This window comes from Halyomorpha halys, unplaced genomic scaffold (assembly GCF_000696795.3).
Source record: "Halyomorpha halys isolate HHAL.00 unplaced genomic scaffold, Hhal_1.1 Scaffold194.1, whole genome shotgun sequence".
NCBI classification, from domain to species: Eukaryota; Metazoa; Arthropoda; class Insecta; order Hemiptera; family Pentatomidae; genus Halyomorpha; species Halyomorpha halys.
The window spans coordinates 973624-1001502 of record NW_027108392.1 but is presented as its reverse complement, the minus strand read 5'-3'; the positions used below and the strand labels follow the sequence as shown (position 1 = coordinate 1001502).

Below are 27879 nucleotides of genomic sequence, written 5' to 3'. Positions count from 1 at the left end.
TTTATTACTTTTTTATTTTATTAATTCTTTTTTAATTACGTTTATGGACGTCACTGTTTTCATTTATTTTGTATTCTTATTACTCCCATCCTTTCTGTTTTCCTAAAGCTTTCATTTCAGTATATAAATCAATGCCATGCCATATTTCTGATAGTTATTACAAAAGTTCCCAAAGTTTTTCACCGTGGCATCATTTTCAAACTTAAAAAAATTTCGCGGCACCCTTATTGACCTAAATAAATTTCGCAGTACACATGCCGAGCTAGAAAAATGTTAACACAATTATCCTTAGAGACATTGAGTATGGAGTAAAATAAGCAACAAAAAAAAACGTGCAAAGTAAGTAATGGAATGAATTGTTTTGTTGATAATTTAATATATATTTTTCTATTTTATTTTTAATATTTTTAGAAAGTATAATTCACCAGTGGTACCCTTGACATACCTTAGGGGCACCCAGGGTGCCGCAGCACCCAGTTTGGGGTTATTAATGTTATAATTAAAGTTATAATTAACACCTCATGAAACAACAAAAAATTAACTACAAGGAATGTTTCCTATTCAGAGGTTTTAATGTATAATTTATTGAGCTCATTATAAAATAAATTCTCTTCAAAATTATATTATATTATAATTTTATCATTAAAATTAATATTTATTTTTATTTTATTAGATGTTATCTGCTTTGTTGTTATTATTTATCATTAATTTTTTTTAATGAAATTGTCTTTTATTATTCATAAAAATTTTATGGATTTTGTAATTTTTATATTCCATTCTTGGTCAGGATATCGCAGTTAGTGCTCTAGTTGTTTTACGAATTTCAATTGTATTTTATTTTTAATATTTTATTGAAACTCAAAATGACAAATGACTGGGATTAAAAATGATTTAGGTAACCCCCTGCGTTTCATTTACTCGAAGCCTCACAAATTTGAATAGATTTGGCTTATAATGCTCATACAAACTAAATATATTTCAGTTCCTCTTCAAATACATAGAAAATTCCAATAACACTTCCATGAAGTGACCATTGATCAGTATACAACCTCATACTACTTAGTACTTAAGGCACTTAATGCCGGAGAGAGCAAAATAAGATGGTCACTCGATGAATAAAGATAGGGAGAGAAAATTAGCATTATTGTGGGAAACGGCGAAGTAAAGGGGCTTCAAAAGAGAGAGAAACAGCAAGGTCTTATCTATTTCCTTGAATCGTGAGTATGCTAAGGAGAAATTATTTAGAAAATTCACAGTTTCTTAAGTTAATTAAACAAACTCTGGTTATTTAAACAAATAGAAATAAATTAAGATTAGTATATTATATAAAGATACTGATTAAATAGAAAAAAATTGTAACTTTACTAAACTGCTGTTGCAGCATTTATTACCCTGTAGAATGCGAAATTTAACATATGGTAAAACTTTATAAGAGTGCCTTTATTTATTTATTTTATACTAGATCGGCTTGATGGATCTTACATGGTTGATATAACCGTTACATTATATATAATCTTTTTTAAACAGTTGATTATGGGGGAGGGGAGGGTATAGTCTCGTACAAAAGACACCCCTAACTATGTATAATGTCATAATTAAAAGAAAAAGAGAAAATAAATAGATAAGAATAATGCTTCTTAATAAAAGAGAAAAGTAAAATTAATAACAAAAAATAATGATAAATGTAGACTTAAAAAAACAAACAATGCTTTAATAATGGTAAAAAGAAACAAGCTAACTTAAGTGCCTTTAAAGAGCACATTGCACATTCTAAACGGGATGAGGGATGGTGAGATAAAAAAAACAAATAAATAAAACAATTTTAGGATAAGAAAATAGTTTTATCCTTAACCGATTAAAACAAACCTCATATAGATAGAGTCGTCAATTCGAAAAAAAAGAGAAAATGATTTGGTAGCCATTAATGGAGGGGGGAGGAGAGGGATGGAAGGGTCTTCATGTGTTACTTTTTGTCTAGTTTGGTGTTGTCAGGTATATTTCATTATAAAAATAAATAAATAAATAAACGTCAGATTGAGATTATAATTTTATAATTCATTAACATGCATTTAGGATAAATTATTTTATCTTTTTTTACATGCCAGGATTTAATTAGTGAATAGAATTATAATAAACAAAAAATAAATAAATAAAAAAAAATGATTTGGGATCATAATTTTATAATTCATTAACATGCATTTAGGATAAATTATTTTATCTTTTTTTACATGCCAGGATTTAATTAGTGAATAGAATTATAATAAACAAAAAATAAATAAATAAAAAAAAATGATTTGGGATCATAATTTTATAATTCATTAACATGCTTTTTTAGGATATATCTTTTTTTACTGTTCTTTAAAGGTGTTAAATTTTTCCATTATTTCAATTATAACACTTTTATCTCTTTTTCCCATCAAACATAAAAGTAAATTTAAGTCAAAAATTATAAAAATTGTATAAACATTCTAAATATAGGGAAAAAATATATACATACATTAACCCCAACATGTTCGTCCACATTTACAATCTATTAATACTTTAAAAAACTTTAACACACGCATACAAAGATTAAAATAAAATAGAGAATTAAGCTAAAAGCAATAAATATAAAATTAATAATTATAAAAAGATAACAAATATAATAAAATGAATCGATAAATACAAAAAGTAATAAATATATAAATAATATAAAAGGAATGATTCATATAAAAGTAATAAGTATATGTAATAAAGTGTTACTATGTTTTATTATTAGTTGTAGCCGTGAGTCAGCCCTGTGGGTTCTGGAGCCCTGCCTTATAAATTGGGTACCCTTAATTGAGTAAAAATCTGGCGGTCGAGCATGATTCTGATCAATAACCTCCTTGCACAACCGTTGGTCTAGTAACAGTACTCCCTTACAAAAAACAACACCCTTAACCCTTCATGGGATGTAGCGGTACAGATTTTAATTTATTATCAGTTAATACAATGATGAGTGCTTCGTCCTTCCTCTACCCGTAAGCTGAAAAATATTTTTTTTTAAACATTCCATTCCAATGAGCAGGTGCTTATTGTGCAATTTATATAAAATGAATTGTTACCCAAAATTCAAGCTATATACAACAAAATTTTCGATTAAGTGTATGGAATTGACCTAGGTGGCCAATTGACTGGTACTCAGCCCCAGTACCGACTCATAAATAAATTAATAAACAATCAACGTTTAGACAATTCAAGATTCTTGAAGACTGAAAAAAATGCAGTACGTTTAGTAGTGTCTGAAAGTATGTGTCTATTTTTATCAGGTCGACCTTTTTTTGTTAATACATAATAAGGATACATCCTAACTGTACATTTCCATGTATTTTCAATACATTTCAATTGACAGTTAATTAAATGTTTTTATTGCCAGTACATAAATATTTTATTATTCAGACTTTTTTTTTTAATTCAAGATTTTATTCCTCCCCCCTTTGAACTTTCACTCATAAATAATAAATAACCACTCAAGGCTTTACCCTACCTTGCAAAATTTTTTCGAATTAGATGGGACATGTAAAATTCATCAGAAATAGACTCTATGAAAGAAGGCAAAATGTAAAAGGCAACCTCCTCCAGCGGATAAAATAGTCATATCCGTACTCCAGGTGATCGGGCTGGAAAGACTTAGCGGGCAGGGACACTTGTTGAACTGGCCAAGTACGTCACGGTTCTCCAGCTCTCGGGCGTTGACCCCTGTTTTCGGCAGTTTCCATTCCCTGTACAGCTGGAGCCGTTCTCCAATAGGGAGCTATGTTTTAGTTGTAAAAAAAAACTATAATATTATTTTTATATTTCTAAATTTTTTTAAATAGTAGAAAAGTTTTGAAATGGTTATGTTAAAGAATCTCAAACATTAAACAGCTTAGAAATTGCATTTTATTTACAATAATTTTTGGCATTGAAATAATTCTTCTTAAAATCTAAATTAAACCATCTTAAGTAGCTTCTAAAGAGTGAGACTATGATAGAACACTCATTATCTCTTTTCGTTGACAACCAAAAGAGGGAAGACGAGATATAATTAACACTTTATACAATTATTTTAACAACTTTTATTTCATAAAATTTATCATTCTCTGTGGTAATGCTGATTTTACTGGTAAATTTTATTGTTCCATAATATTTATGTCTTTTATATTGCTAAGAAATAGCTATTTTAAACAAAAATAAAGTTAATAATAATAATAATTCACAGACTATTTCCATTTTCTATACATGGAAATCGCTGAAGTAAGATGCCTTTATTTTTTATTTTAGTTTTTATTTTATTTCTTTCCATGCCAAGAATAAGAAACTTGAATTAAAAAAAAAATGTTAAAAAGATTTTTGTTTTTTTTTAACTTGGGATTCTATTCTGGAAAATATTAATAAAATTTATATTCGTAATGCGAGATATGTCATGTCATTTACGTTAATGTTTACCTATTGCTAGTAAGTTTTTTATTTCATTTAGTGCATAGGTTTCACAATAATAAGCTTATGTATAAAAAAAAAAAATTTTAAGCAGAATGTCATTTGTTGTACGCACTTTAAATTTGTTTTTATACAATAATTCAAAATTTTACAAAAAACAAAACTATGGGTTAATTAGCTACTCAATACTGGTTTATTTAGCTCCCTCCAAAAGGTTTTAACCAATACAACTGTTGGCTAAATGGTGTCATTGCCTGATTTAAATAGTTCTTTTTTTTTATTACTTCCTACGAAAAAAATATGACAAAACATCAAATTAATTTTTTTCGGTAGAGAATCGGAATATTATTTTTCTGTAATTTTTAATTGCTTTTGAGTTTTACTTTAATCTCCTTAAATATTGCTAAATACTTATGGTTCACTCTGAATGAAATTCATAATGCAAGATATTGCTAAAAATTATACAATCATTTTCATTTTAATACAAAATCGTATTAACTTGTTTAGATAATTAATCAAATTCACAACAATCATTAAATACAAGAATGTCGATAAATTTTATTATTTTTTAAATCAAAAACTGTGAAAAGAAGAACGAGGAGGACCTGATAGCTGAGCGGGCTGGGGCGAGGGATCCAGAACGCCTGGTTCAGAAGGTTGTGGGTTCGAGTCCCACCTGGGCTGGTCAATATTTATTTCGCGGCGATCCCGAGAAATGAACCTTGATTTTCCCATTCTGGGGCTGTATAGGTCCTCAATAAAGAACTTAAGCCAAAAAAAAAAAAAAAAAAAAAAAAAAGAGCTTGAAATAGAAAGTTCATTAACATAATCTCATTGGTAATTTTGACCTCGTAGCAAAATTTGATCCACTAAGATTAGATTTACAAGTTTCTTAATGATGCAGGCTTCTGATGGAAACCATAATCTTTTGATTACGAATGGCGTAAACAATCTTCTATTGTGTTCTGTTCAAGATCTAGATAGAAAATAGCTTCAGTTTAGTATAGCTTGCAACTAAGTAAAGCGGTTCCTGGTTTTACTAAAAATATTTCTCATAGACCTTGTAACAGGAATGTGAATAATCGATATAAAACAACGCAAAATGGTGTTATTAAATTTGTTTTGTTTTATCGGTAGTTCTGAATACGTTGAACCAGGAAAGTTACTACAACTTATCGAAGAGGTAGGGAACAAAACCTAAAATTTCCCACAATTTTGGTGGATTCCCCAATTTGAGGTGTATTCCTTATAATTCGCCATTTTCTTAAAAATTTTTGGAAAATTGATCTCATAAAATAGGGTTTATAAGCAATTCTGAGTATAATGATGTTACTCTTTGAGTAATATTTTGGATTTATAAAACCTCTAATGAATTTCAAATTTTGAACGTTAGTGTAAAAAAGAAAATCGATATTTTGTGTATATTACATTACTTTCACCTACACTTTACGTTGAACAGAAATTAATTTCATAGGAAAGTGAAAATAAAATTTGACTGTTGTCATAACAATCATGAAACATGAAAATTGGTTTGGGCTTTTTTGTTACTCAGCATTACGTTCTACGACTATATATGTCAAACAGTAATTTTTCTTATTATTAATTTCTTCTAATTAATCTTCGACACAAGATGTATTATGCATCTTTAATAATGTTTTTTTTCCAAAAATTTGTTTTCAACTTGAGAAAATATTTCTTTCATGGTTAATATTCATCTGCTTATATTTATCCATTTCCTTTATCATTAAATACAGCAAAAGATGGTTATTTTAAATAAACAAAACTGCAGTGGACCTGTTTTGAAAATTTGAGATTTAAGCTCTGTTTCATTATTCAAATGAGAATAAATCATATGATTTAAATGAAGATCATATAATTCTGTATTGGCATAACAAGTGAGCTTAATCAAAATCGTTAGAACCATTTACGAAAAGAGAAAACGTATATAAAATTTAAAATATAAAAAAGGCACTTACGATAAGTCGATTTTGGTGCAAAAGTTACTGTAACAACTCAGGCATATGACTTGCTTTTCTAAAATCTGAATGCTGTGAAATCTTTCATCCGTTGTACTAAAATAATCTGTCTTCTTCGTGCAAAATGCAATTAGTAGTTAAATGTTTCAAATTCAAGAGACAAAAAGTTCTGAGGCACAAACTAAAAAAAACTCCACAATTCTTAAAACAATAACAATTCGGTTTAGATAATTTAACTAAGAACCAAGTGTGTTAAATACGTAATTTCAGATTTCTATAAATTTTACTTTTTCAACTTGGCAGTTCACGTTATTTAAACTCACGAGATGTTAAAAAGTGTATTTATGTTAAAAATTATTATTAGAATTTTTCACGATTGTACTTCTTCCTCTTACTATATACTTTGTATATAGGCAAGTGAAAGTAAAAATCATTAAGTGGATTTTAATAAAATAAAAAAAAATAAAAATGGGATATTTGCTCCGAGTAATAAAATCTAAAAGTCAATGATCTGCTGAAATATTCCTAGCAAAAAGAACTTATCTTGCCACTTATAGTGCTTCTTCTGATTAGCTTATGCACTTACATCAAAGTAAAGTGTTATAGATATGCTTAGTTACTTCTGACGTAAGATTGAAACTGTGAAAGTGAACTATTATGATAACCTTTGTATTGTGAGTAAATAAATTCAGTACGCCCTAGTTGTTCCTTGATAAAGTCCAATAAGGTATTTGTCGTCCTTGTGCGACCTGAATAATATGACCTGTTCTTTCGTAATACACTGTATAGCTCAATATCTTTCAGCTCAATTCGCACGAAGCTGAAACATAATTGACTGACTGTACGTTTCAACAATATGTTTCTTTATTTCTTTACCTACTACTACACTTTTCCTCCGAAACTAAAGCGTTTTTTTTAAATTTGGGACCATTTAAGTTAGAGGTCACTCAACGTTGTTCCTCGGAACTTGTCGTACTATCCGCCATTTCATCTCAAAATCATCAAATGCGTTAAAATTTTATGATGCAGAAAATTACAATAGTAGGTTTTTATTTTTTTTTTTTTTTGAAGCGTATTTTTGGGAGTACCTAGCAAATGAGTAAATGTATTATTGTAAATTAATAGTATATACCTATACATTGCCAATTGTGAATAGTAATATTATTTAGAAGAAAAGAAATTGCAAAAAATACTTCTACATTTTAATCCAGATTTTATGATTTATATAAATAAAAATTTCGTTATCACTTTTGTAAGATCTCAGAAAGGTCTCAACCGATTTACGATTACAATTTTTTAAATGTTGGGTATCGTCCAGGGAAGATTCATAGCTATTAGACCTATCAACTAGATGAACAGCTATTTAAATGGAGGTATTTATTCCATACAAAAAATAAACTTTTGAAATCGGCAAATTACTAACAATGATGTGTCATACTGAACGTTTTGTTTATATTTGTTAAAATGTTGGTAAAGAATTTGTAACCAAGACAGAACAATTGTAATATGTACTTATATATTTATTTTTGACTAAATTGATATCAAACTTTCAATTGTGTTCATTCGATCTATATACAGTGTATGCTCAAATCTAGCAACAGAGAAGCATGCACAGCTATAGGTCAGCTCGAGAGAAATGCTTTATTCAGCCATGCTGCCAAAATATTTTGGGTTGCTACAATACACAGCATACCAATCAATCCATGATCGGACATATATACAATCCATATATTTATTATACATTATATAACAACAATTTGTTTCCCCTACCTTTTCCTTGTACAATCAATACTCAATAAAAATTTTTTTTTTCGAATAAATTTTATTTCATTTAATTGACAATGTTACTATCCCTATTTCATTCTCTCAGTCCAACCCTTTCCAGTGAGCCGGTACCCATGTTCGATCTGTTAAAACAAATTAAACGAATTTATTATCAGACAACAATGTAAAGTCAAACCGAAGACATAAAAGTCATCGCAGTAGATCAGTTTACGAAAAAACAAATAAATAAATAAATTAATAAATAGATTTAGATAAAAAAGGTTAGTTAAAAGAAATACTTCAGTATAAGTTAATAGAAATGATTTTAAATATTTTAGGGTGAATATGATAAGTTAATTATGTTTTCATATTTTATTATTCACTGTTTAATTATATACTAGCCTTAATACTTTTCGGAGAATACAATATATTTTATTTAATAAATCTATTTATTCTGTATATTTGTGTTGTTTTCTTTTAAAATCGCAAATAAAAAAATTATTTTTTCAAGCATGAATTATTACAAATTACGTCATACACGTTTCATCTAGTCAAATATTGTAATATACGACATGACCTCGATCAGTATGCAGAATCTACTAAAACACTATGCAGACAGGATAATCATGTCGCAATATAAGCATGGTGTGGAAGGGACATGAAGCATGCTGCAAAGAAACGCTCGGACACACCTTAAGGTATTCATTTATCAAATTTAAATTTTCATTTTTTATTTGCAATCAAGAATCAATTGTGATATTGACCATATTAATTATGAGCTTTTACTAAAAATTATATTGTTACAAATGTTTTCATCCCCCAAGAGAATGAATTAATTGAATGAAACTGTAATATATTATGATAGTTATTTTCACGTTATCAGCTACTATCTAGCGAAGATTGGACTTGAGGATGACTCATTCATTTATCATAAACAGCACTAGATAAGCAGACAGGCCCAGACACAATGTCCGAGCAGAAAAATCAGATATCCATATGAAGAAAGAAATAGTTAATGAAGAAATTATTTTTGTTTAGTAAAATTACCGAAATTTACGATTAGATTTCCATATTTAATTATGATAAATAGAAGAAATTTGGAATGTCATATCGTCTCATTTTTAAATTACTTGCACGGTAGCTATTTGCCACGTGGGCCTTACGCTCTCTCTTGGCAACTAACAAGGGAGGGGTAAGTCAGTGTCTGTCAAAAACGAGTACCAACCCTATGGTCAGAAATCAGGTATCCCGAACAGTCCCTGCTCAAGCAAGGATACATATATTATTATTCACTTTCTCCCATTGAAGAAAACGCAAATTCCCTTTACATCAAAGCTGTGACAATGTAAACTCAGAAAAGTATTGATGAAAATTATTAAATACTTTAACATGATCTTTACATAAGTCAAACCTTACCTATCTTCCAGATTATAAAAAACTTATGTATTTAATAACATAGTTCTTAATACTAAAATAATACTTGTTATAAAAAAAATCCGAATATATTATACTCATTTCAAGATAAAATATATTTTCAATTTGTTTTCTATATAAAATAAAAAAACGATTTCGGAATATAAGAGCTTTACTTGAAATAAATTAATTCACATTTATAGCTCCCAAAATATGACTTAAGTCTCATACTAATAGCTGACAGTTCCTGCTGATCTAGAATCTTATCCATTTGGCCAGTTGCCAACCCCTTCGATTAATAATAGTTAAAAACAAATAGCAGGATTTTTTTTTAAACTCTAAAGGGATAAATATTTTTTAAATTATAAATTCAATTAATTTATAATTTAATTATGTTGAGAAACTAATGCAGCAAAATCACATCGTTTTATACCTAAACCTTAATGACTATAGTTCAATAATTTAATGATGATTTTCACAAAGTTTATACTGACTGTGAACAGTCCTGTATTTGAATGTGTAAATATTTCAAATAATATTTAAGGATGTTATTTCCAAAGCAGGAATGAAAAATATGAATCAAAATTATATTTACACATACAAACTGAAATCGACACGTTACTAATGAAGGGATTGAAACATCAGCCTCACATTATTAATGAATACTAGTTTTACCAATATTTATACGTATTGTGATTTTTTATAAAGTGATAAATCCTCTCATAGCATTTAGTGGTGAGTATGAATATATATTACAACAGTTTAGTTAATTTTTCTTATATCATTTCTTATCTAACGATTAAAATTATAAGAAATGATATAAGAAAATGAACGCTGGGACAGTATCTGTGGGTGTGTAGCAGAGTAATTCATTTTCTTATATCATTTCTTACCTTTCGGTAATGAGATTGGTCACAAGTGTTTGTGACTTACTATTAACTACTCGTGATGAGGTGGCGACATTCTGTGGAAAATCAACATCTCTGCTAAGGTTGTTAAATTAAGCATGAGTCAAAATACTCTTTAAGCTATGCTATAATATAAATATCATAATAATTAAATATTCCAAAATTATATCTTTTCTATAAAATCCAGACAAAAAAGGAAACCCACAAGACCTTGGAGGTACAGCTATTGTAAAATGGTGGAAAAGAAAAATCTCACGATATACTCTTTTAGTAAACCACTTCGGTTCCTCCCCAATTCTCTTCAGCCATATGTATTGTTGACACGATTTTAAATAATTTATTTACACCCAATTGATGAAATTTTAAAATAAACAATCTGAAACTTGAGTGAATTATAGACTTTCAAGGTTAGGGAAATAGTTTAAATAATAAAAACAGGCAGAGCACAAATATTTATCTGTTGTCAGTTGTGAAATAATACTGGGCACAAACGTATGGATGCAGCTCAAGGGCCTACCCAAACGCCCTCTCATTTGGGTACTAAAACTGACACTCGACAGGTCGGCCACTACTTCAGGCAAACTTGTACCTGCCAATCCAAATAACTCATCCTCCTAGCGCCTACGCGAATATGCCATAATTTGGGAGAGGTGAAACAGAACCTCAACCTTTTAAACGCCCCTCCCCAACTCAAAAATATCTTATACCGGGTTTATCTCCAACATTAACCTCGTGTCGGTAAAATACAAAAGCCACTGTTTTTATTGAAATCTTATTAATTTTCGAATTGAAATATTCACTTAGAATTATTTAGTACTCACAAAGACCTCTTGTACTTAAAAATTGAAAACAAGTTAATACATAAATTTGAATGCATGAAGATAAGCAAAAGCAAGATTCGTACAATAGCCCGATAAATAAGATTCATCTCGTAGAAAAAACATCTGTAAATAATTATAAAAATTAGTTTCTCTTGACATGAAAAATTATTTATGGCGGTTCTAAAACTGTTAATTAGCAACAGAAAAGCATTTCCATATTAAGTTTGGATACATATATAGTATTATACCTCTTTTTTGGAAAAATGGTTTGAAAATATATTTCGTTTTTTGGTCTACGATGAGATATATAAGCTACACGCTACGGAGAATACTACATTTACTATGTACTACTTAACTGTATAAAGTGAAATTGTATGAAATCAGTTAGTAAAAACTGTATCACAATTAATAGCACAATGTTATGGTTAATTGTATTCTACTCAAGTACCTCATTAAATGTCCATTATGATTAAGGTCAGGAGTCTTTGATATTTAAAACTTTTTGAGTTCTGCAATTAGAAATTTAAATAGTTACGTATACGTGGAGCCTTGAGCTCTTAACCTTGACATAGAAAGCTAGATTCGAAAGTATCGCTTGAACCACATAAAAGTGAAAGGTTTATGACATAAACCTTCTAAGCACTAAGGCAGAGATACAAATACGAAATTTGATTAATTGCATGTCTTAATATGAATAGTTCGCATATTTTAACTGGAATAATTCTAAAAAACGTATTTTATTAGCTAAAAATTTTATTGCAATTGAGGTATCTTGAGTGGCGATAAGTGACCGTTGGTAGATGCTTTAATAATGTTTTAATTTAATATAAGTCTTGGAAATTCATTTTTAAGTAAGTCTAATATATTAAATATCGTTAATTAAATTAAAAACTATAATTATAGCGAAGAAAAAGAAAAAAGAACAGAAATCCTAAGAAATAGATAAATTGTGGAATCAATAGTACCGAAGTGACGAAAGAGTGCGCCAGTGTCGAGAGACCGAGGCCCGAATGAGGCTCAGTCGCCGTAAGATCATCAGACATGGCGGACGTGAACTCGCCCTCCCAGAACAAACAGTTCCCGAAGGATGGGCTCGTCATAATATCTATGATGAAAGAGCTCGGTATAACCAGCTATGAACCTCGTGTAGTAAACCAGCTTCTTGAATTTACAATTAGTGAGTATTTAAACCATATTTTTTTAAAAAACTGTTGAAAGGTTATCTTATCAAGCGTCAATAGTGGGGGGCCAGGTTATGCTGGTGTGCCGGGCTGTTGGGGCCTTCAGTGAAGGCAAAGCTCTTCTTTAGGTGCTATCATGTTATCTTACTGTTTTAGGGTATGTCTCCTGCGTCCTGGACGATGCCAGGGCATTTGCAAACCACTCCAAGAAGAAGGCTATAGACAATGATGATGTGAAATTGGCTGTGATGATGCAGCTGGAAAGAGTTTTCACTACTCCACCCCCTAGAGATGTATTGCTTACTGGCACCTTAAATTGTAATTGTATTATTGTGGATAAGTGATGTTTAACAATGATTTTCTGTATATAGCTTCTGCTCGAAGTTGCAAGAACAAAGAATAACATTCCTCTACCTCTTGTAAAACCACACTGTGGAATTAGACTGCCACCTGACCGCTACTGTTTTTCTTCCTGTAATTATAAATTGAAATCTAGTAGTTCCACAAAGAAAGCTGCGGAAACAAAGGTGAGTTATTTATGATTTATAAACCCTAAACAAAAAATATTGAGCAATTTCAATTGCTGAGATATTTTATTTAAATAGTTGATTGCATGTTTCCAGTTAGACTATAAATTCAGAAAATTTGTTAATCTATTACTACTTTTGCAATGAAATTTCGAATTTGCTGTTGTAGCCATTAAAAACTAATTTATATATAAATATAAAGAATAATCTTTCTCTTATGAACTTATTAAAACAATGATTTTTAAGTATTACCATTGAATTTCTGATAGCAAATATTGCAGTTTGAATTATACTAATCTTTTAATTTAAATTTTATTTAGAGATAGTCTGACATATCTTTCATTACCAAGTATTTATCACTTGGGTTGCATTTGCCTATTTCTAATTATTCAATACTTTGAAAATGAGTATCATTAGCAGTTTTAAAAATAAAAAATGCCTCAAATTTGTTTGTAAACATTTGATTCTGAAATTCATATCTGTAATATATTTCAATTTACTTTACATTGTTCACAGCTTTTTTTATTTTATATCTATGAGATATAATTTAGCTGCAGTCAAAAAATAAATTTTTTTTTTAAACATTTACTCTGTTATCTTGAAATAATTGAGGAATTTTTCATTGAATGACAATTCATTTACAATTTTTAATATAATCCTCTTCTTCGAATATTGTTATTGTTAAAATCAGTAGTTTACTACTCATCATAAATTCATAGGTGATATTAAAATTGTTAATATTACTTTGTTTTTCAGCCTCAGCCAAAATTTGGTGTTAGTACAAGTAACCTTAGCAATGCTGTTAATATCAAAGTTTCAAAACCTGTATCATCTTCTTCAACACCCAGTAGCACTGCAACAGTAGGAATTAAAAGACCTCCAAATATAACTGCTGTCGCACGGACACAACCTAGTGTAACAACTCCTGGGAAACCTATCATAAAGCTAACAACTAGTAAGTTTTTTAAGTAATTATATTTTCCCGCTCACTTTCCTTGCTTAGTTGTAATGTTATAAAGTTTCATTCATTTTCTTGTTACCTAAATATTAAAATACTGCCTTATGCGATAAATTGATAAGATTAAGTAGATAATTTATGATGAACTATATCAAGCCTTAAGGATGTTCAAAAAATTGACAGCTATGTTTCTTTTGAATTATTACCATAATATTCACAATTTTCACTCAATTCGCAATGTCAATATAATTTGTTTTCAGGTCCAATGATGGTAAATACAAATACTGGACAAATACTTGTAAACCCTAGTGCTTCAGGACAAGTTATGGCTAAGGCACGCATAGTCGCAGGCCCTCAGGCTGGTCAACAAGTAGAAGTTAAAATAGAGCCCCAAGATTCGTCCCTTTTAGGAAAGAGAAAAAGAGAAGATGGGGAGTAAAGTGTAATGTGGATGTTAAAGAAGTGAACTTGATCGTTTTGTGTTTTGTCAATTTATAACCATTCACATGTTGTCTTTTTCCATTATACTGTTGTGGTTTCCATCAGTGTTTTTACAGCAGTTGAAATTGTGGTGAACATAAACATTTTGTGATTGACACTTTACAAAAAGTCTTATTTCCGATGTTAGCAGCCAGTGTGTGACCGTAGTCTAAATATTTATTTTCTAAAGCTGATAATAAATCTCCTAATTTCGTATTTATTTCATTTGTTTTCGTTTTTGCTTCTGGATAAAGATATTTAGACTAATTTTGCAAACTGGCTGAATATTTTAAAAACAAATCACTAGTAATTATATTTTTATTGTTGAGATTTGTAGGATAACAATTTCAAATTATTAATACTCATAAAAATTTAAAATTGTAACATCATCTTTACTATTGCCTGTAGGTGCTGTACTATTTTGAATTAATCTAACAAAATGAAGCCACTAATTCTTTTAGGGTAGTGTATATGTACGGAAAATTTTGATGTTCGGGTACATGAAGATTGTATAATATCATAAACCAATTTTCTACTTATATTTGAAGTCTGTTATAGATTGAATATAATTTTATTGAATAAATATCGATTTCCATTATTGCTGTATTGAAAATTGCTAATTTTATATTAATTATAAGTTGATTAGAAGACTTATTATCTTGTAACTTCAATAGTTATGTATGGTGTTAAAGCCAACGATTGTTTGATAGGTTAATTTACAAAAAATATTTTAAGTTTTAAGCCCTGGAGGTAATGTCTTTAGTACCTATCTGTTGAAGATGGTTGATTAATGATTAATATTACAAATTTGGAATTGTATTTCCTTTGTACTCAGGTATAATTTTTAAGCAGGTAATTTTCATTTAATTTCTTTCATTTTGTGGATACAATATAGTTTTATATATTTTAGAAGTATTTATTTCATTCACCTGTCATTGATTATTATTATTATTATTTACAAAATTACATTTGTTAATTGTTTTGAATATGTAAGTTGGTAATAAAATAAATAATTGCGACAACTGATGATAAAAAATCAGATTGCTGGCATAACTTTAGGAATCATGATTGAATCCTAAAAATTATGTCTTTTTGGTTTGTTTTTGCATTAATGACATAGTGTGTGGCAATCTTGAAAACAAACTTTAAAATGTTGATTTTTTAATAAATAATTCAATTCATCATGTTCTCAAATAAATTTTTCTTTTAATAGTTCATTGATTACAATTTTGCTGGTAGATAGCTTACCATCATTCTTAATTTATTTTTAATTGGATTTGAGATAATTTACTATTTGAAAGTCTAACTATCACATGGATCTGAGCAGACAGTTCGCTGTTCTTGTGGATTAAATTACACTTGACCACTAAAACAGTTTAAGAACTGCTAAAAATTGTAATAAAAATAATAGAATATAATGTAGCAAATTTTATTGTTTGTTAGAGAATAAACACACACATACACCTATCCTCAGGTACCCAACCACCATCAACCCTTTCCTGCTCCCCCCCCCCCAGACCATGATACTATTTCACTTTATGGCAAAAATTACTGGCAATTACTGTTAATTTTATTTTTTGTATATTTTCAATTGTGATAATAGTCATTATTTAAAAGAAGTTTTGGACCTCTCTGAGCCCTAAAAGTGTATATTTAAAAAATTCATGCCAAATCTTTCACCGTCATTTTATTATTAATTAATTTATTTTTGTACCTAAGATTAATTTCTGAAAAAAAATCATTTTATAATGATGATGTTTTGAAAGTATAATGGCTCCCTGGAATTTATTTGAGAACTCCCAAGAATCAAATAACAGTTACTCTCGAGTACTGAAGGGACAAAGATTCAGGCTCTAAAATATATCTTTTACTGCATTATAATATTATATGGATATCATTATTTATACTGTCATTGTTATCTCTGAACCAATTGAAATTAAATATTTTTAGATGAGTCAGTTACAATAGTGTAAACTATTAAAAAGCTTAGCAAACCCGAAGGTTTGACTCGAACAGTACTTGCCCATACACCATGCTTGGCTGAACTCCATGATAATCTATCTCTTCAAACTCAGATAAATCTCAATCCTCCCATTAATATTTTGTTCGACCCCTAAGATGACCCATCTATAACATTAATTAACATTTTATGGTTGGTTGATTATCTATGAAACTTAAAAGATCTATTTCATTTGATGTGATCTATTGCTTCATATATTACTATCAAACCTTTCAAGAGTAATATAGAATTACAATTTTACTCTTTTATAAAGTAACGCCATGAGAGTTGAATGGGGACCAGGACATTTAGGTATAATGAAACAGAACTCTTTAATCATACTGGAGCCAGTCAGGGGTTTATGTCTTTGCTAAGTATATAGAAGAATTAAGGCTGCAGATTGTAGTTTAAAAAGCAAAAACAGAATATAACAATCAAGCTTTTTCCTGAGAGACTGAGTAAAAAGCAGAGAAAAATGTTGCTACTTATGGATAGGGACACTTAAAGTAATGTTTAAGCTATAACTGGTCTTGTTAAACTCAATAAAGCAAAATTATTCAGTTACAACCTCAAGCTGGTTGTCGATCCAGTTGTAGGTCGAGGCACACAGGGTATGTAATAGCTCAACTCATCATCTACTGATTACTTCTGCCAGTGTGAGCTACTGAACCCAGGAAGCCTAGTGAGACTCACAAAAGTTACTGGTCTCATGTTTTGAAAAGCTAAATGATATGGTCCAAAACAAGACTAATAAAGAGCCACAGTGCTATTAAAAGAAACAATCTGTTAGATGTGATGTACTGGAAGATTATTGATTGACCGTGTGTATAGATGAATGGAGTATGGTCCGGGTGCGGTCAAAAAAACTCAAATAGTAAATGATTATACTATTTTTATTGAGCCTAAAAATAGTATAATCATTTACTATTTGAGTTTTTTTTACCGCACCCGAATCATATCCCATTTATAGATGTGATGAAGTTCATTCAATTGGGGCACTCTATAGCTGTTTAAATTCTTCCATTACCTCATATTTCTTCTAGCCAAATATTGTACTTAATTCTTTATTGTTTAAAAGGCCTTTTCATGATATTAAGTTTGTAAGACTGTAATCTTATGTGGACTGCCAGTCCAACGTTTCTGTTCTGTAAAATCTGCTGTGATGATACAACCTCATTTCCCATAAACTATAAAATATTTCAGTTTTATCTGAATTTATATATTTCAAGCTACAAAATATTAATTTTTGTCTTCATTCTGTTAAGCATTATCAACTATTAGGGTGGAATTAACAAAATTAATCTAATTCCTATTCCAGTCATTAATAATTATTTTATAAAAACCTCTTGGTATTGTGACTATTAAAAGTGAGTTCAAAATATGATAAATAACAAGGTTATGGACTTGGGTTAATTTTTAATCGAATAGATAAAAAAAGTTTGGGATCCTTATGCTCCTCCTCACTAGTTATGTCTGTAAATTTGATCTTAGTTAAAGGTTTATTTATTTTTTTACTATGGTCCTCTAAAATTGTATTAAGTTATTTTATTTCACCTTTTAATAAAAATAAAAATAATAACATTGATAAAAGAAGGAAAGTAATAAATGATGGAATTTTGTTATTTATTTCAAAATCTATTGATTTTTTTTTTAAAAAAAGGAACTGATCTTAAACTTTTGACCGAAAATATAAAGAAGAATTAATTAATTTAGGAAGTGAAATTTTGTACTCTCCAGGATTGATTTATTCTTATATATTGAATGTTTATGATCTTCAGAACCATCTCACTTTATATTAATAACCTGTTGCCATTAACTCTTAAAATATCTTAACTAAATTTATTGAACATTTGCTGCCATGAGATTAGGCCATTGGCCCACCAATGTTAGTTAATGACCTAATAAAACATCAGGTGTGTTGACATAATAATGCATGATGAAAAATATTACAATTTTTGTTATATACTTTGAAATAATATTTCTTGAAGTTCCATTCTGTCGTAATTTATTGTTGGTGTATTTTAAACTTTCAATATGTTTGTTTGAATGAAAAATGATAAATGAAAATAAATCAATTATCTTTGAATTCAACAACTATTTATCTCTACATTCCAATGTAATTATTTATAACTCCCTACATTACAAGAATATGACAATAGGAAAATGGTGTACGTCTATGAAAAAAATTAAATAGGGAACTAAACATACTCTTGATATGATGAACTGTAGAACTATAAGTGACATGTTTATTTTCATTTTTCTGTAAAATTGAAAATTTTATGGATACAATTTGAATGAAACAAGAATTGATAAATAAATGGGTATTATTTATTTTTGAAAAATGTACTTGATGATCATTTTTTCAATTGATCAACCATTTAAAGGCACTCTGAGTGAGATACTAGTTTCAACTTAGTGTTGCATGAGTTTGCCCTTGGTCTGCCATATTCCTGTGGATCAGATATACTTGAAACATGGATGTAATATATATTTAATTATTATTTAAATTTAAATATTATTGAAAGGAAGTATCTCCTTTAAAGTTATTTGATTTTTATATTAATTTAAAATTCATTCTGCTATTTTACTGTTATTCCAAATAAAAATATATTGGTGTATGTTCGATATGAATTAATTTAAAGTTTATAATTTTGTGCTATGTTCCTGATGCTCATTCCACTAATTAAGAAGTCTGTCTTGATTCATTTTTATGGTTGAGTAGGGGTGGCTCACTATGTGTTCTATGAAACTGTAGTACCCCTATTTTTTACTTCATATTTGTAACATACAATATAATGGTTCCTTTCTTACTTTCATTCTTAATACATATACAATATATGATCCTCAAGCTTAATGTCTATAACCATCTTCCAGTTTATGAAAAATATATAAAAATCTTTGTATGAAGCTGCAGATTTCACAGTTCTAACTGTTAGTTTTTGGCTGTTGTGCATGCTCAGTTTCATTTGCATCCATGAAGCTTCATAGGATATAGAGCTCTGTAGCTCCTGGATTGCTGGCTCTTGTATTGTGGCTTTGTGAAAGATAAACTTTTTTTTCCATGTATATGATTAAGTGTAGAGTTTTATTATTATCCTGAATCCAGGTATTCTACTTAATTGCTTTGTTTTGTCTTTTACTGAAACATTTAGTCATGGACTTGTTTCTCCAAGAAATAAGTTTTGTATCCGCAAGAGAACGGTAAGAGCTTAAGTTTTCACAGCTCACCATTCATAAGAAAATTACAATTAAGAAAGGGGTAATTTAACACTTGATTATTGATTGTCTAGTTTTTATTTTTTTAATGGGGATTAAAAGAAGAAGAATGGCTTTCAATTATAAAAAGAATAGTTTAAACTTGTACGGTAAGAATTTACTTTATTGATTAATAATTGCTGGATTTAGTTGTTTAAGGATTTTATAAAGTTAATGAATAAATTATTTTTTTATACATATTTATTCTCTTTCATACAACATTAAAAAAAAGAGAACTTTTCTGAGCCTGTACTGTCACAACATTTTGCCACAAGTCGCCACTGTAGTTGTGTTTGTTCAGTCATTTAGTTTAGAATAATGCTATGTATTTTGGCATTAAAATATTTAATAAAAACACTTTGACGAGAAATTTTCTCCTTTGTACTTTGAGTAAAATGTTTATTTTACTAAAGCATATGACCTCACTAAAACAATTGTTTTATGGTTGTAGGCTTTTCTTCTTTTAATTGTGTTCTTCTAGGCTTATACTCATGGGAATCAACCTATATTTGATTTCTTGATATTGTGCTAGAGAATATATCTATTAATATATATGTATATATAGTTGACTGTAAAAATTTATATATAAGAAGATGGTCAGGGTTGCGGTCAAAAGAGAAAGTTGTAATGAAATAGTTGTATGTAAACTATTTTTGTTTCTCTTTTGACCGCAACCCTGACCATCTTCTTATATATATCTATTAATAAATTTTTCATCGTCATCTTTACCTCCCTCATTCCTCCTTGCAAGGATGATTGAGGAAGGTGTGTGAAGTTGATAAAAGTCATATTATTTTGAGGAAATCTGATGCAGCAATTACTCTGGAGAAAAGTAAAAGGAATTATTGACCATCAGTTCAATATTCAAAAAGATTTTTTCAAATTGATAAGGGATTTGATTTTTTACTCAATCATTTACGAATTTCAACTCAATAATACATGTTTTGTTCTTATTAAACTTTATATCAACTTCAAAAGCAAACAAACATGGTAAAACAAAGGACTTAGTTAAGAAAGTTTCAATTATTATCAGGATGGATTGGAAAGTTAGCGATATTATTCTATGCTAATGTCAGTGGACCAGGATTGTAAGTTGTTTAGGCATGTAAATTTTTTAAATGACTTGAAACAGCTCAGCCTTTGTGAAGCAATTGCATGATTATTGGGTAATCATTAATTAGAAATATAAAAGGAACATTTTATTTTTTTCTTTGTACTTAAGATTACAATAATTGAATCTATTAAAATTAAACTTATTTGCCATCCACCCAAGCTTTGTACCAAATGATTTAAATGGATATATAAGGATATTTTAATTAGAAATTGGAGACTTTGAATGTCAATCTTACCATTCTATTTATCTTGAAGGTGAAATAATCCATTACAGAATATAGGCTAATCCAACAATCCAGTTATGGGGGATCTCAGATTCATTATTTCTTGTGATATGACCTGGTTGAACTAAATCTCCCATTCTCAACTTCACCATGTCCATGTTGTTGTATCTCATTTATACATTTTTGCCTAGAATTTCCTTCCAGAATAGAACTGAGGGCCTTTTAATGCTAATATTTAAAGAAAAAGGGAGCCCAACCACCAATAGTAACAATTACCATGGAGTATTCTTGATTAGCACAGCCTATAAGGTTTTCTCAATTGCAATGTGCAATGAAATACTTCTATATGCAAAAAAAGGAATCTGGATATCAAGGAGACTTTTGGTGCAATAGATCTGTGGTGGATCAAATCTTCTCACAGAGATTGACATGTAAGAAACTGAATGAATTCAATTAAAGAATATAGATGATATTTATTGCCATCAGTGAATAATACTGTCATACAAAGTGAACATAAAAAGGAATGGCAAGTATGAGTTATTAAGTGTTGTGGAAATGTATTGGACCTTCTTGAGGTTTGGATTAGACTCAGGCAGAGAGTCCCACTAGCTTCCCTACTATTTAACATAGCTCTCTATGCCACTATAAATGGAGCTGAGCTAGAGAGACCCATTTTGTCCCAACAATATTTAATAAAACCACTCTGCCTACCACCTGTACAGATAATATGGCTATTGTTAAAAGATCTCTAAACTATATAAAGAATACTACTGGAAAAAATAAAAATAATGTCTGTGATGAAGAGAGACAAATGGAGAGCACAAGTTGAAAAAGCCAGGGCCAGCTACTTTTTTCATATCCTCCTGTGAAAAAAAGTTGTGAAGTACAATATAAATAGAGAATTGCTTAACCCTTGTCTTACCCGGAGGTATTTTAAGGTGGATTAACTAACTGCACTCCTGACCATCTTCTTCTTATATTAATCTATGGTCAACTAATAACACCTCACTTTAAATATAGTATAAAATGAAACATAATAATATATACAAATATAATCAGTTAAAAAGATATGAAGATCATTATATTTGTAGTGGCACCACTACCTATTGGTCTATGCTGTAACTACTACAGCCTCCAAAACCTCTAAGGGTTTTACCTAACCTGAGTGAGCCTGTATTGTTGAGACCTTTTGGTGTAGAATGCCTCAAAAAGTTTAAATTGGAGTCAGACTATCAATCACAACCACCTCGGCATATTAATTTTTCTTCTTAATTTGCCAACAGGTCAGAATTATGACCTGTTAGCAAGGAAGGAAGAAAAGTTCATACAATTCAAGATGAACCTCTATTATTTGAATTTGTGAAACAAATTAATTTATTGTTGTTGAGTGTGGTATGGAAAATACCCATTTAATATGTTCAATATTATTTATATAGTATTAAATTGGCTTTTAATTTGCTTTGTAAGACTTATATATGCTAACAATATGCTGTGAAATGTAAAGAGATAATGTGAGATTAAAGTACATACAATTCTTTTACTCAATTTGATGTTTAAGGAAGTATGATTATATTTTATATGAATTTGAATCATTAGAAATATTTACTTACCCATTATGAACAGAGATTCTACTACTACATCACTGACCATGGACGGTCGGTCAGAAGACACAAAGGAAGCATTGTAGGGCACGACGATTGCAACATAGAAGGTGGCAATAAGAATCAACCAGTCCCAGCAGGTCTTGAAGACACCATAGTGGGAGAGAATGAGGCAGGATTTCTTGAGGGCGGCAGTCTTATACTCAGGCAGAGTCTGTTTAAGACAAACAAATACATGTTTAGAAACAAACATCTTAGAATAATCTGAATAATAGTAGATTTTTTCTACATGGAGTATAAAATATTTTATTTTATTAGGTATTTTCTGAAGGAGAGCAATTTTTTATTTTTGGGAATTTTGCAATGGAACTGTAAAATGATAGTATAGGTTTTTGGGTGACTAAGGAAATAAATTCAATTTAAATCAGTATTTGCAGTATTCATTTAGTTCAGCATCGTATAAGACTCTGAAGTTCAAATATTTTATCCATATTGGGATGCAATTGCTCTAACCAATTATTTGTTATTTTAATTTAATTTTTTCAGGATAACGATACATGGAAAATAATAATTATAATTTTTTCTGAATCTTATGATAATCCTTTTATATTAGATTCGTTTTAACTAAATAAAATAATAATCCTAATGACTTTTGTGAGTGTTAGTAGTGTCAAAGTATTATAGTACAAGAGCTGAGGAGAAAAAAAGGCAGTTATTTCACCTCAATTTTTTGACTACCTTAATTATGTACTAGCCTTAATTGATTACTAATCTAAATAGATGTATCTGCCAATTATAGGTAGGGGGAATAAAAAATGACGGCTGTTTCAAAATGTTGAAAAAATAATAATTTTTCATTTAGAGCTCTATATCTTTTAAACTTCCAACTACACTAGAAAACCTAAGTAAAAATCATTTAAAGAAAAGTAAATTTGTTGAAATATGAGCCCTGATGGACATATTCACGTACAATAGTTCCTAACATAAAGCTTTTTAAAAAGCAACATTTCATAAAAAATGTACTGAAAAATCAATAGTTAGTGAATTTATTTTGAGAAATCTATATCTCAGGAACCATTGGACTACAGTCGTCTGCCAGAACTCAAATTAGTGCTAGTTAAATGTACTATAAAGTAGTTTTTAACGTTTATCATTGTAGGAGTAGTATTTTTTTTATATTTGACAAACTAAATTTATTAAAAAAAAAAAATGTTTGTATAAAACTTTTGATTTTTTGAAAAATATATCTCAGGAACCATAGACGTACATATGTCTGCCAGCACTCAAAATAAAGGTAATTTAACTTACAATAAAGTAGCTTATGACACGTATCTCCGTAGGTGTAGTAGTTTTTATGATATTCGCATATGAATATAACTTTTGTCTGAACAACTATAAACCAATTTATTTGACCATATATCATGAAAACTACTAGTCCTTCAAAAATAAACGTTAGAAACTATTTTTAGTATATTTGACTAGATTTATGAATACTGGCAGACATCTATGCGTCGAATGTTTTTGAGATATAGATTTCTCAAAATATATTCACTAAATTCCGATTTTTCAGTACATTTTTTATGAAATGTTACTTTTTTAAGCTTTATCTTGGGAACTATTGAATGTAAATAGCCCTATTAGGACTCATATTTTAGCAAATTAACACTACTTAAAATGATGTTCTTTTAGGGTTTTTAGTGTTGGCAGTTTTAAACATATAGAGGGGGCCGACCGTAGCTCAGACGGTTAGGCCTAAGTCTACCTAGTACAAAAGCCCAAGAGGAGAAAGAACACAGTTATCTCACCCCAATTTTTTATTACTTTAATGAAAACTATGTATAATTAATAGTCAAAATTGATTAATCTGCCAAGTATAGGTAGAGGGAATAAAAAATGGCGGCTGTTTCAAAGTGATAAAAAAAAACTAATTTTTCATCCGGAGCTCTGTATCTTAAAAAGTAGGAAGATCACAAGAAAACCTAAGAGAACGTCATTTAAAGAAGAGTAAAATTTGAGCCCTAAAAGAGTTATTTACGTTAAAAAGTTCTCGAGATAAACCTTTTTAAAAAGCAACATTTCATAAAAATGTTGTATGGGACGTATTAAAGTTCAGTAGTTACTGAATTTATTTTGAAAAATTTATATCTCAAAAAACCATTTGACGTACATATGTCTATTAGCACTCAAATTAAAGCTAGTTTAATGAGCTATAAAGTAGTTTATCTTCGTAGGAGTAATAGTTTACATGAAATTTGCTAAAATAAATTGATTTATAGTTGTTCGGATAATAAATTTGATTTAAGAAAAACTTTATTTGCCAAATTTATATTCATATGTGAATATCATAAAAACTACTACCCCTACAAAGATAGGTGTCATAAACTACTTTATAGTAAGTTAAATTTCCTCTATTTTGAGTGTTGGCAGACTATGTGGATCTAATGAATCTAGAGATATATTTTTTCAAAACTCGAACATTTTATACAAACAACTAGAAATTAACCTTTGGTGAGTTTATTTTGTCAAATATCATAAAAACTACTACTCCTACAAAGATAAACATGATTATCTATTTTCTAGTAAATTTAACTAGCTTTAATTTGCGTGCTGGCAGACATCTGTACGTCCAATGGTTTCTGAAATAAAGTTTTTCATAAATCACATTTATTGCCCGAACAACTATAAATCAATTTATTTTAGCAAATATCATGAAAACTGCAATTCCTACGAAGGTAAAGGTCATAAACCTCTTTATAGTCAATTAAAATAGCTTTAATTTGAGTGCTAATAGACATCTGCACGTCACATAGTTCCTGAGATATAGATTTCTCAAAATAAATTAACTAACTACCAATCTTTCACTAGATTTTTAAGAAATTTTGCTTTTTTAAAAGCTATATCTCGAGAACTATTGGACGTAAATATTTGGTAGGCTCATCAACTGCCTTTTTTTAGCAGACTCATAACTGTTTTTTTCTCCATTTGGGGTCTTGTACTATTAGAATCGAGAAAAACGTTTGAAAATATTATTTGTACATGAAACTGGATATTATATTCTGAGTAGGTTTTATTATAGTAATAGTGAATAAGTGGGAATGTTTCAAGTATTTTATAAGCAGGACAAGTATCTTGTATGACTTTCAAACTATGTTTTATATTAGAAATTGTTTATGATCAAAAATGTAAGACTGATCACTACTAAATAGACATTTCCTATAGGCATTAATAAAGTACCATAATTAGGCGTTCTATTTCGTTTTATCACCCCTTAGTTGTACGTTAATCCCTAGAATGAAACTTTTCTAAAAACTGTAATATTATGTGTGAGCCTGTTCCATGATATTATCAAGGAGTATTCCCTGAAGGCAATAAAAAAAAAAAGTCGATTAAAATTTAATTTTTAAAACATTTTGATAGCTAAATAGCACCTAATTAACAGAGTCAAAGCTTCTTCAGGACCAGAGGAGCTTTCCTTAGCCCCCAAATTAGAGAGAAAGAATTAACGAAGAAAAAAAAAGATTAGTGACGAAGAGTAATTTATTTAACATTTATTGTGATCAGGAATGTTCGAAATTATTTCTCAGAGTAATATTTTTTTTTTTGTTTCAGTGAAATTAAGATATTTATTATTCAGAATTTTTTCAAATAAAAAATTTGATTTACTGATAATCTTTAGATTTTTTTAGTGAAACATTAATTTTATGACAAGTATAGGAAACATGGTACATAAATAAAAAATCAAGATATTTTTTTGTTTTTAAACAACTACAGTTTAAAAAATAACAAATACATCAATTCTAATATATTTTGTAGATACAGTACAGTTTTTTATTCTTAAGTTCAGTGTATTAAATTGGTAGTATTTAAATGTGTTTTCTTAAAAAAAAAACAATATAGCAAAGGAATAATTCTATTTAAGGAATATAATCTATCTGTGTTTGTTGTGGAAAAGATTAGGTTAAGAGACACTGTCTTGAGAAAAATAGTGTTTTGCTGCAGTATACAGTTTGTTTACTTCAGTATACTTGCTTATTAATAACTTGAAGAATCTAACCCGTTTTCCGTTTTTCATAAAACTATATTTTTGGGCTTAACTCGCTTTGTGAAGCAAATGAAAATATACTCGCAAATGATAGATTATTCAGTTACGAAATAAGTTATAAATAAAATCTTAGTAGATGAAGAGATTTCTAAAAAAAGAAACAAAAACGGCATTATGACGTAAAATAATTTGCTGAGCTACGATTTATAATTCATGGGTCTGCCAGCATTGCATAATGGGACAAATATATAAATTGCACAATACAAAAGTTATGTAATTGTTTCTTAACTGAGACAGCAATTTGGGTATAAATATCTTTAGAAATGATGTCGTTACCAATGACGGCAAGGTTCTTAACCGAAATAGTACCAGGGACACAGTTCGTTTCGTAACTGAATGTTTACTTATAGTTCAGATATTGAGGATTTTCATCCCGGAAGTATTGGGGGAGCTATGATACTTGGTATTTAAATTTTTTTTTATAGTTCTGAAAACAAATTAGAGATGTAATACATCAATTCCCACCCCCCCCCCCTAACATAGCATTATTTAGAAGATCAGTTTTGAAGCGAGCGCGACTTCAAAGTATGATGAATATAGTTAGGAAAATAGGATACCAGATAAAGATATTTTAAGTTTCACTGACAAGGTAGTATCCTTGGTCCCATCCTCTACACCGTCTATACTGCTGACATTCCAACCAATCCTAACACTATGCTCACCACGTATGGCGATGACACATGTGTGCTCGCTCTTAATAATAACCCATTAATCGTGTCCCAAAATCTCCAAACCCATATCACAGCCCTCGAAGAATGGTGTCGTAATTGGAGGATTAAGATAAATTCCAACAAATCACCTTTATCCTTCGTCGTAAACCTATTGACTGCCCTACAGTTTCATTTAACGATGTTACTCTTACCCCTGTCGAACAGATCCGCTACCTTGGAGTACATTTGGACAAACGATTAATCTGGAATCCTCACACAAGACTGAAAAGACAGGAAACTGCACGTCGATTTCGACTATTACATTACTTACTAGACAAACGGTCTAAGCTTCCAACACATTACACATAAGACTGTTCTACATGACTGTAATAAGGCCAATCTGGATATATGGAGTTGAGCTTTGGGGCTCCACTAAACCTTCGAATTCCTCTCGTATTCAATCCTTA

The 27879-nt window shown here is 29.4% G+C and overlaps 2 protein-coding genes across 3 annotated transcripts in view; one reads left to right on the top strand and one right to left on the bottom strand.

Moving 5' to 3' along the window:
• The window catches only part of Elk (Eag-like K[+] channel), a 477962-nt gene that overhangs the window by 26410 nt on the left and 423673 nt on the right, over positions 1-27879 (bottom strand). For both annotated transcript variants that reach the window (XM_067046711.1, XM_014418388.2), the window contains exon 6: positions 22670-22874. In XM_067046711.1, coding sequence (XP_066902812.1) covers positions 22670-22874 — 205 coding nt within the window. The remainder of the gene's footprint in view (positions 1-22669; positions 22875-27879) is intronic.
• Positions 12333-14623, top strand: Taf9 (TBP-associated factor 9). The gene is made up of 5 exons (XM_014418390.3): positions 12333-12499; positions 12660-12796; positions 12875-13030; positions 13787-13985; positions 14249-14623. Exons 1-5 carry the CDS (start codon positions 12364-12366, stop codon positions 14425-14427), a joined length of 807 nt encoding a protein of 268 aa, XP_014273876.1. The 5' UTR covers positions 12333-12363; the 3' UTR covers positions 14428-14623.

Coding starts and splice junctions, on each gene's coding strand:
- Taf9 (XM_014418390.3), top strand. CDS start 12,364: ATGGCGGACGTGAACTCGCCCTCCCAGAACAAACAGTTCCCGAAGGAT. Junction 12,797..12,874: donor CTACTCCACCCCCTAGAGAT/GTATTGCTTACT, acceptor TTCTGTATATAG/CTTCTGCTCGAAGTTGCAAG. Junction 13,031..13,786: donor AGAAAGCTGCGGAAACAAAG/GTGAGTTATTTA, acceptor TTTGTTTTTCAG/CCTCAGCCAAAATTTGGTGT.